This window comes from Apaloderma vittatum, unplaced genomic scaffold (genome assembly GCF_000703405.1).
Source record: "Apaloderma vittatum isolate BGI_N311 unplaced genomic scaffold, ASM70340v1 scaffold1590, whole genome shotgun sequence".
Lineage (NCBI taxonomy): Eukaryota > Metazoa > Chordata > Aves > Trogoniformes > Trogonidae > Apaloderma > Apaloderma vittatum.
The window spans coordinates 801-12,014 of record NW_009692737.1 but is presented as its reverse complement, the minus strand read 5'-3'; the positions used below and the strand labels follow the sequence as shown (position 1 = coordinate 12,014).

The window sequence follows — 11,214 nt, the reverse complement described above, 5'->3', positions numbered from 1 at the left end:
AATGAGATCACCTCAAACTAAAACATAACCTCTGGACAGCAACATCTATTCAAACTCTGCCTTGGCTCTCCATTACCACAACAGCTCTCCATGGAAACCTCTCCAGCAAATTGCACAGTAATATATCACAGAATCACAGAATGTCAGGGGTTGGAAGGGACCTCAAAAGATCATCTAGTCCAGCCCCCCTGCCAGAGCAGGATCACCTACAGTAGATTGCACAGGCACGCATCCAGGTTGGTTTTGAATGTCTCCAAAGAAGGAGACTCCACAACCTTCCTGGGCAGACTGTGCCAGTGCTCTGTCACCCTCACAGTGAAAAAGTTTTTTCTATATTTTATCAGTAATGTATCTGCACACTCATACATCTGGCAGACCTTAAGGATGGCTAGAGTGCACAACTCAGACTGATAAATATCAGGAGGGCCACTTTGATACTTTGTTGCTGTGCATAACCATTTCAGGACAGTCCTGCTTAACACAGGACAACTTTACCAAGTCATTGTATCTCATACAAGTAATCTGCACAGCATCCTCCAGTCACTCCAGTTTCAGGTGTTTAATCTTTTGTAGTGCAGAATCCGTATCTGTCATTCTCTTGTTACACCTCCAATTCAAAAAAACCCACTACGTACTTTTGTAGAATTATCGATTCATGTCAACCTACAATATGAAACAAAGACCATACTTGGCTTGCCTTACTTGGCACATACTATGTTCTCATCACTTACCATTACATCGCAACATGCTGCCTTGGAAACGTGGGTCTTCACCCCATCTCTAAGCACAGACAACTCTGTGCCCTGCGGCACCAATGCAGGAAAAGGGTCGGTATTTCCTTCAGCTAAGATTTCAGACTTGTGTTTTATCAACAGTGAAGAGGGTAAAGAGCTGTTATTCATTTAACATTTTCAGGGGCTGAAAGTGACAATTCCAAAAAGTCAACTTATTTCAAGTTACTGCCTAAAAAAGCAAAACAGGTCATTGCAACACTTAAACCAAGTGGCTCATTCCAGCCTTTATTAGAATAATTACAACTAAAAGAAACATGGCACTTATGTTTTCACAGCAGGACAAGCATCAAAGGAAGTAATCGGCATCAAAGCTATAGCAATACAGTGGAAAAAAAATAAAATTAAATAAACCAAAGCCCGAGCTTCCTGCAGACATTACAGCTGCTTTTACATGAAAATCACAGCTTTCAGGACAGCAGAGTGCAATGCAGAGGCAGCAAGAGCATCATTCTATGCTCAGAGAACTGGGAGACTGTCACACCAAACATGGTATCACCTAATTGTGTGCTAAGCCTAAGTGAAAGCAGAAGGTGGGGAAATGAAGGTGGGTTATTTGTTTGGTTCAGTCCTATTCAGTTCCCTTCTTCCAGCACAGCAGGTTGCTGACTGCCTCCATTCAGACAACAGCTGCACAGTCACTGAGCCATCTGGGCCTCCATTGCCTGTGCTGTCCATTCTGGGGCTGTCTGACTTATCTTTTCCAGCAGGTTATTAACCTGGAAACACAGTGACTGAATCTGCTTGTCCCAAGTTGGCAAAGCTTCACGGGCTGCAAAAAAGAATAAACAAAAAAACCATACAAACTGAAGGAAGTCTTAGCAATTCCCTTGCCTTTTCAACTGCAACCTTTTCTTCTGACACTGCCCTCACCTACATCACAGAATAAGCATTCCTTGCATCCCCATTTCTGTATTAAAAAGCTACAATGATTCTTCTCTTATAAGCCAAATTTCTGCATAACAAATTAGAACTGAACAAAGAACTTCCAGGTGAATCTCTTCCTACATGATGACTGATGGAATAAGTTCACGCTCTCCTGTGGGTAAGGGAATGCATAGTAGGGGAGAGTGGGTGAAGCGTAGTCCTTCATTAAGGCAAACTCTGCCACCTCCTGACCACAGCAAGATGGGCAAGCTCACTTCAGAGAGAATACACTCAGAAACTTAATTTCCTTATTCTGTAAGGCAGCAACTCAAAAAGCTCACTCTGAACAGTGCTAAAAAAAATAAATTACTGCAGTTGAACTTACTCTCAAAATGAACAATTCCATCAATCTGATCAATGAATCCATTCATGCGACCCTCAGTTATCATCTGAGAAGCTATCTTTTCTGCCTGAAATAATGAAGAGAAAAAGATGTTACAAACTTCTTCCATTCTGAAAGAAGTCAAAAATTATTAAGACTTCATAGTTCTTATGGGTTTTTCAACATTTCCACACATTGGGGGATAAGACCTACAGACAACGCTAATTACAAAATGATCAGACACACTAACAGTGACATCTAACTCCACATTTTACATTCCACATCACACAGCTTTACTTCTCATAGGATGTGCTAGATATTCAGCCTCACTCATAACATGGAATATTTAATTATTTCCAAATACCAAACTAATTTTTGTATTATTCACCGCAGCTATTTTCTCATCTCTCTGATGTTCCTCGTTTTTACAGAATATGCAACAAAACTCATACCTTAGCTGCAGGGATCTCTAGTAATGCTCCAAGCTCTTCAAAAGTAATGTTGTTGTAAAGTTTGCTCGCAGATAGTAAGTTGTGTTCAATAACAGCTCTGTCCAGGATACTGGAACCTTAGGGGTTAGACGAGAAAATAATTACTCTAAGGTTGAAATACTTAGTTTGTATTTTAGAGCTGATGGCAAATGCTAGTTTTCCTAAGGTCCAGATGCATCTGCCTTGTATTAATTTTATGCTACACAGAAGAAAGTGAACAAGAAATGAATGGTTTATTTTAACAAAGACAGCTTAAACTGTTTAATTTAATTGCTAGAATAATCAAGTGGAGTCCTTGATTTTCCTACAAGATTCAACATCTGAATTGAGGGAGTTTGACCTCCTGTGATCAGTTGCCAGCTTGCCAAATGGAAAGACCACTGTCTGGTTTTTTATTCACTACCCCTCAGGGTTACAAGTAACCTCTCCTGCTGTGCTCATACCCTAGTAAGAAGAAAACAATTTGATGAAGGTTTAAGAATTTAACTAATTTTCCCCATAACCTCTATTTGAAGATAACCACATTATTAAATACAAACTAACCTGCATTCTTTAACTTTTATGAACAAACAGTACAGCTTATAAATAAACAACAAATTGATCCAAGGAAACAACAAAGTGACCCAAGGAAATGACTGCAGCGTATTGCTAGTACCTTTAACCAAGTAGCAAAAGTACCTTTAACCATTTTCACATTATTACAGAGTTGTTTATTTGTCCTTAATCAACAAGTACTGTTCCCTAGGAAGGTTTGCCGGATTAAGAGATACTTCATTCTTATGCATTTTTTCACTTAAATATTCTTTTAATTTAGAAAACTGAGGCCAGGGTGTTTAGAATTCCAGTCAAGTCATTACCTCACATTATTTCTCACTGTTCAGAGTTTCCAGGAGGAATAGAGCTATTAAGATAGCAGTGAGAGAGATCAGAAAACAATCTCAAGACAGTGTGAGGTCCAAGTCATCCTCTTATGATCTGTCATCTTCCTGTCAAGCTAGGAAGCAGTTCAAATAAATTTATCGTCTGCACAGACCATTTATGGCCTACATGCATGTCACATGTTACAACTGGAGAAGCTCAAAAGGACAGAGACTCAAAGTATGAGACAAGATTAGAAATACTGGGAGGTTGTCAGTGAAGAGGACTGTACACAGACAGAAAAATATGATTTTTACAAGTTATCTTCTTGCAAACTATTTAAAAACCTTAATAGCCAATCAGAAAGATGAACTATGGCTAAGAAGCTTTACTATTAAACTATACTCGTGATACCACACTAGGAAAGAATTTTAAAATAATCATAGAAGCACTGCTAAATTCTTTTCCATTACACTTCCAGATCACATTGGATAGGACTAACTCCTGTGTATGAACACCTAGCGTTACAAGGCTTTAGAGAAACATGTACCATCAGCTGTAGTTGCTTTCTGGTGAGGCATTAGCATAGCCGCAAACTCTTGCAGTTGATTACCACGGATAATTCTGTCGAGATACATTTTCTCCAAGATCCCATAGGCTGCAAGCTGCTGGCACCTCTCATCCTTGAAGAGTGTAGCAAGCATACGAGAACGCTGTTGTCCTAGGAGAGTCAAGAAGGATCCTCATAAATGATCGCTAAAGCATTGAGTATTTAGAGGTTAACAACAGAAAGTCATCATTTTTTTTTCCTAAATACATGCAATTAATCAACAAAGTTCTACCAAAGAAGGAACTCAGTTGTGAACAGTTCCAAAACACTGTTTGTCACTATCTTTTGCATCTTTAGCCAAGATGCCACCTTATCAGTGGCAAACACACAGAAGTAATCCAACTCTGAATTAACGGTTTGTCACCAACAAGTCATTTTGACATTGTGTTCACCATTTTGGATTCCCCTCACAACTAATGCACAAGCTGACTTGCTTCAGAGGATACGAAATACCTATGCTGGTCTTCCATAAAAAAATGTAAAGTGCATTTTACCTGCTGATGCCAAAATAGTACAATGCAAGGCATGCTTCAATGCCTCCAGTCGCTCAGTTTCATGGACTATGCTCTTATAGGAGAGCTCGTTGTACCTCTGGGCAGCCTCAATAAACTTTCTTCTGTAATCAAGAACTCGAGCGTAGCAAACCTAGAAAAAATGTCTGTCTCAGAAAAAGAAAACTAACAGGGCTGGCTGTATAATATAGGTGTGTATAAATTGCCACATGATCAAGTGACAGCTCCCATAAATATTGCTCTACAGCACCCTAGGGAAATTTGTCTTTGAATAATTAGCTGGACTTGTAAAGTCCTTGTTGAAACATCATAGAAAGCAACTGAAAGGGAATTTCCCAGCACTAGTCACATGTTAAACATTGCAAATGTCTAAATGTCAGAAACTACGTAAATTAAATATTGTACGGTCTCCATGTGTTGCCTAATCTAGCTGAGATGCATCCCTGCCCATGACAGAGAGGTAGGATTATATGATCTCTGAGGTCCCTTCCAGCCTAGGCCATTCTATGATTCTATGATACAGCTGATACTGTACTTAGGTAAGCTTCCCTTTCACTACTGACATTGACAGCTAGCATTTAGGTAATAATTTGTATGTTTCAAGTGTTTGCTTTTCCCTTTCAGCATTGTAACAGCACCTGATATTTCTTCCTCCTCTTCCTTTGTGCTTTTCCAATGCTTACAGAAAATACTTACACTTCCAACTGAGTCTATGTTTTTAAACACACATACAGAATCACACACACAATGTTAGAGGTTGGAAGGGACCTTGAAAGATCATCTAGTCCAACCTACCTGCAGGATCACCTAGAGTAGGTCACACAGGAATTTGCCTCCATTTTTCAAATGTCTCTAGAGTAGGAGACTACACAACCTCTCTGTCACCCTCACAGTGGAAAAGTTTTTCCTAACTTTTTTTGTGAAACCTCCTATGCTCCAGCTTGCATCTGTTGCCCCTTGTCCTATCATTGGAATCACTGAGAAGAGCCTGCTCTGTCCTCCTCACACTCACCCTTTATATATTTATAAACACTAACGAGGTCACCTCTCAGCCTCCTGTTCTCCAAGCTAAAGAGACCCAGCTCCTTCAGCCTTTCCTCATAAGGGAGATGTTCCACTCCTTTCATCACATCTGTGGTTCTGTGCTGGACTCTCTCAAGCAGTTCCCTATTCTTCTTGAGCTGAGGGGCCCAGAACTGGACACAATATTCCAGATGTGGCCTCACCAGAGCAGAGTAGAGGGGGAGGAGAACCTCTCTTGACCTACTAGCCACCTCCCTCTCATACACCCCAGGATGCCATTGGCCTTCTTGGCCACGAGGGCACATTGCTGGCTCATGGTCATCCTGCTATCCACCAGGACCCCCACGTCCCTTTCCCTGCTCTCCAACAGGTCAGTCCCCAGCCTATATTGGTACATGGAGTTGTTCTTTCCCAGGTGCAAGACTCTACACTTGCCCTTGTTGTATTTAATAAAATTTCTCCTCACTCAACTCTCCAGTCTGTCTTGGTCTCGCTGAATGGCAGCACAGCTTCCTGCTGTGTCAGCCACTCCTCCCAGTTTTGTGTCATCAGCAAACTTGCTGACAGTGCTTTCTGTTCCCTCATCCTGGTTGCTGATGAATATATCGAATAGTACTGGCCCCAGCACTGACCCCTGAGGGACTCCACTAGACACAGGCCTCCAGCTAGACTCTGCCCCATTGAACACAACTCTCTGACTTCTTTACTTCAATCAGTTAACAATCCACCTTACCACCTGACCATCCAGATCACTTCCTCAGTTTAGCTATGAGGATGCTGTGGGAGAGTGTGTCAAATGCTTTACCGAAATTCAGATAAACCATGTTCATTGCATGGCCTTCATCTATCCACCTGCTTATGTCTTCATAAAGGGCTATCAGGTTGGTCAAACATGATTTACCCTCGTCAAAACCATGTTGACTGCTCTTAATGACTCCCTTATCCTTGATATCCCTAGAGACAGTGTCAAGGATAAGTTGTTAAAACCCCTTTCCAGGGATGGAGGTGAGGCCGACTGGTCTGTAGTTGCTCAGGTCCTCCTTGCCCTTTTCGAAGACTGAAGTTTCACTTCTGTGCCCAGCAAGATCTTGGAGTGGATCCTCCTGGAAACTATGACAGGGCATATTGAAAATAAGGAGGTGACCGGTGACATCCAGCATGGCTTCAATAAGAGCAAATCATGCCCGACAAGTCTGGTGGCCTTCTACAATGGGACTACATCACTGGTAGATAAGGGAAAAGCAACTGACATAATCTACCTGGACTTGTGCAAAGCATCTGATAATGTCCCACACGATGTCCTTGTCTCTCCAAATTAGAGACATAGATTTGACAGATCAACCACTCAGTAGGTAAGGGATTGATTGGCTGGATGGTTGCATGCAAAGAATTGCAATGTTGGTGGTGGATAGAAAAAGGAGTATGAGCCAGCAATGTGCATTCACAGCCTAGAAAGACAGTTGCATCCCAGGCTGCATCAAAAGAAATGTGGCCAGCAGGTGGAGGTGATTCTGCCCCTCTACTCTACTCTCATGAGACCCCCCCTGTAGCACTGGGTCAAGCTCTGCAGTCACCAGCATAAGAAAGACATGGATCTTCTCAAGTGGCTCCAGAGGAGGCCACAAAGGGGACTGAAGCACCTTCCCTATGAGGACAGGCTGAGGCAGTTGCAGTTGTTCAGCTTGGAGAAGGCTCCAGGGAGACTTTATAGTGTCCTTGCAGCATTTAAAGGAAGCCTTTATAGGAAAGCTGGGTAGTGTAGTGATAGGTTGAGAGGTAATGGTTTCTCACTGAGAGTATATTTAGACTAGATATTAGAAAGAAATTCTATATGGTGAGGTACTGGAACAGGTTGCCCAGAGAAGTTGCGGAAGCCCCTTCCTTGAAAGTTTCCAAGACAAGGTTGGATGGTCTAGCGTAAGGTGTCCCTGCCTATGGCAGGCAGGATGGAACTAGATCATCTTTAACGTCCCTCCCAACCCAAACCAGTCTATGACTCTATGTTTTGAAGTCTAAGTGCTACTTTCAATCAGTAAAGCTGGTGTTCAAGTAACCTTTATAGACTTATCTTCAAATTGTAAGGAATGAGCTGTTTAATCTCAAAATGTGTCTTCTGAGCTCCCACAACCACTGAAAACCTTTTCCTTTTGTCTCTTTGCCCATTATGAAAATTTTAGTGGCACTGCATAAAAACATCTCAATGTGGAATCATCTCCCTTTACAAAGAGAAAGCAATAAAGCAAGTTAGACAACCTTGTAATGGATTTGCAGCTGCTCATTAGTTGATTCATTCTGAAGCAGGGAAGCTCGATTAATATAAGCTTCTGCTTGAACTGGGTCATCATCCTCCAGATACAGCCTGGCAATTTTCAGGTAGGTCTCCAGTTTATAATCTACATTGTACTGTCTGTAGAAAAACAGAAAAGCAAGTGCTCAAGAGTTGCCCCACAACTACTCTTACTCTTAGCTGTTCTAAACATATTATTATGACTCTTAACCACTTGGTAATATTTACCCTGCTTTCTTCTTCCCTAACACCAAAATTAGCGCTCTCTGTTGACGGTAACGAAATTTGAGGTAAATACCAATACAAAACTGTCTTCTCCAAATACCAGTAAAAATAATGCTGTCCACCAAGACAAAAATGAACACTCTAATAACATGGTTTTAGTGGATTGGAAGTTCACCATAAGTGGTGAGTCACCTGAGTTTAAACCATGTATTCATCTGAACTGTAAAGGTGAACACACGGAAGAAGTGCCACCTTTCAAGAAGTTTTGAATAACCTTAGAAGAATTTTTGTAAATGCGATTGTAAAATATGATTTGTAAAAGGCTGTTTATCCACAAGACTAATGAATAGTGCAAAACTTCTGGGGCAGTATTTTGATCCACTGAAGTGTTTACTGCCATATACAGTCATCAAGCCATACTTCTGTCATCTGACAGCTCTGGCATGAACTACTGCAACGCTGGGAGAATACACAACCTCAATATTCTCAGTTGCTGGTATGCATATATACTGCATTAAGTACAAAGGGAGCAAGCATATTTAAGAAAACAGACTCATGTCTAGCACAGCACTTACTTTTGCCCTGTTTCCAAAGGGATTCCCACCAGTACTTGTGCTGCATTTCTCCAGTCTTCTTCTTTCTCATAGATTGATGCAAGATGTTGCCTTATTGAAGCAACCTAAACAGTATTAAAATCAAAAGCAAACACTGGAGAAGTTGAATGGCTCTACTTTAACTTTCACAGTATTTGTTCTTGCTCATGAATCGCCTCAACCAATGAACCAGCTTCACAGACACAGCAACCTGCATGCATGCATGCAACTCTTCCCATATGGTAAGTTCTGCGTGGGACTGCTGAATCAAGCTTTAACACTAAGTTTTATTAAGATGAGTGCTGATTTGAAGCTCTTCCATTTAAGCTTGTGCTCAGTGAGCCATAAGAGTTAACCTTTTATTAAGCTTTAAAAAGATGAAATGAGGCTTTCAAGAACTGGAGCACCAAGACTCACAAACCATTTCTTGCAATTATACTTCAAATCATGTCTGGGACACATGAAGGAGGTCAACTCTAAGATGCTAATGCAGAAAATTCTACTTTATAGAGCAGTTGTCAGTAGGTAAAATATCTGGGTTTTACAAGAGTTACTATAGTTAAAAAAAGAAATCATCTAATGTCTTGGATTGAATTTATGCATAAGCATTTATGCATTGATCATGTAAGCAAACATGTTCAATTAAGACTTAAGAGTAAAAGCTGCTTAAAAAGACAAAAGATTAAGAAGTAAATACAAATAATGACAAACTGCCTTGCTTATTTCTCAAATACTAGATCCTGAAGACTTTTTACACCAACATCTTCTATAAGAACTCTCAGATGATGTTGAACACCCATAAAACAAATCCAAGAACTGAACTGAAAAAGAACTGCACCATATTCAGTAGTTAACTAGAACTGAGATTTCAAGAAAACATTTCTTCCTGACAAAATGATTATGACTAAAATACACATACACATAGAGACATTTATTTTGAAACAAAAGCTATTTGTCAAGATGCTTCTCTCTTTACATCATCTGCCTGTTCCATTAATTGGTTCAAATACAATACAATGAGTACCTATATGTCTCTTGACAGTACCTCAAGTACAATAGCTCAAGTATTATTTCATTATAAGAAGCCACTTTCTGATAGCAGAGGAATTACATGCCCAGCATCCTCATGAAGAAACAAAGTGTATGTTCTTTGCACAGTCCTAAATACTCTCTGCATTCATCTCAGATTTTGCACATAGAGATGCAAAATTAGACTCTAAGTAGCAATGTCTGTTTTGAATAGCTCTTTTAAAGACTTAGTCTGCAGATAAGGGAAAAAACCTGAGGCCAAACCCACAAATCAAAACCCCTTCATCATTGACCTCTCTCACCTGCTCTTCAAATGAAATAACTCTAGGCTGTATCTTTTCCAAGGTGAAGTGGTAAATTTCTTTGGCGGTGCTGTCAGGAAGACTTGGAAGATGGGTACAGAAGTCTGTCAGTAGCTGACGTGAGATCACTAGACTGACATTCTCGTTCACCACTGGTTCAGAGACGTGTGGAAGAAAAACAGAAGATGGATGCAATGATGGTCAGTGCCTTCACTGTAAGTGATAGCTTTCTTCATACTAAATTTGAATATTTCAAGCGTTTAAATCTGTATCCAAGTGAAAAGTTTTTTTTTCTTTGTTTTTAAAAGGTGAATTTTCTTCTCCCAAAACCAGTTCATTTACAATAGAGGTCACCAGAGTTCTAACTCCCAACAGATAATAGTTAATTTCTCACTTTGATTTACAGTTTAGAGAGATGTTTAATTCTGAATCACTGTTCTCAAATGCTGAACCATCTTGGATAAAGTAAAACTTCAGGCCAAATTTCCCTAAGTCCATTCTCAACTTAAAAAAAAATAAACCAGCTAAAATTTATAGAGGTATTCAATCAGCTGAACATCCAATAAAACACAATAAAATCTAATCATTTCTTTTTGACAGTTTTTCAAACTAATTGAGATGAGGGAAGAAAGGTCTTGTCAGCATAAATTTGCTTGGCATCCAGTATCAATTTTAGCATTCAACAGAGACTACAGTGTGACACTGTCACACTGACAGGTTAAAGTTATAATAACTTAAAAGCTTACAAGTCCATTCTCCCTTAACTTCTGAATGTGGGGATGATGGTTCCTCTTGTAGTGGTCTTTGAGTTGCAACAGGATCAAAATATCATGTATTTACACAGCTTCATGTAGAGCTAACAAATACGCAATCCCACAGACCTCTGGCCTTCTTTCTGTGTGCAACCGATTATACCAGATGCACTTACTTGCTTCTACAAAAGCTTTCAAAGCTTCGAGTTGTTCTACACCCAACAGCTGAATGGCTTTTTCCAATATTTGACGGTATCTGTCCATAGATTAGAAAAAATATAAATTAAAAAAATCACTCAGAGGGCATATTTTTTTCACTAACAAATTCCAGTTTTCTGCTTATTTGCTATGTCAGAGCCCTACTTTTGCTTATATTTTCCATAATTTTGAGGTGGCAGTTTTCCAAAGTGTTTGTGCTCAAACAACAGGAAGATTCACTTGGAATTGGGTTTTGGCTCTTTTTAAATCTCATGACTAGATTCTCATCTAAGA

The 11,214-nt window shown here is 40.0% G+C and overlaps 1 protein-coding gene across 1 annotated transcript; it reads right to left on the bottom strand.

Annotated features, from left to right (window-relative positions):
- Nucleotides 1-984: 984 nt before the first annotated feature.
- Nucleotides 985-10,986, bottom strand: COPS4 (COP9 signalosome subunit 4). Its single transcript, XM_009865553.1, has 9 exons — nucleotides 10,899-10,986; nucleotides 9,971-10,122; nucleotides 8,622-8,725; nucleotides 7,788-7,941; nucleotides 4,494-4,644; nucleotides 3,940-4,110; nucleotides 2,493-2,608; nucleotides 2,044-2,128; nucleotides 985-1,563 (listed from the first exon to the last, which is right to left on the bottom strand). The coding sequence occupies exons 1-9, from the start codon at nucleotides 10,984-10,986 to the stop codon at nucleotides 1,430-1,432; spliced, it is 1,155 nt and encodes a 384-aa protein (XP_009863855.1). The 3' UTR covers nucleotides 985-1,429.
- Between the last annotated feature and the right edge of the window lie 228 nt (nucleotides 10,987-11,214).

What these genes read in the sequence shown, in the direction of transcription:
- COPS4 (XM_009865553.1), bottom strand. Translation starts at nt 10,986, where the DNA reads ATGGACAGATACCGTCAAATATTGGAAAAAGCCATTCAGCTGTTGGGT. An exon ending in CCTTTGGAAACAGGGCAAAA is followed by an intron (nt 7,942 to 8,621) that starts GTAAGTGCTGTG and finishes GTTTTTCTACAG; the next exon opens with ACAGTACAATGTAGATTATA. An exon ending in TAGAGATCCCTGCAGCTAAG is followed by an intron (nt 2,129 to 2,492) that starts GTATGAGTTTTG and finishes TCATTATTTCAG; the next exon opens with GCAGAAAAGATAGCTTCTCA.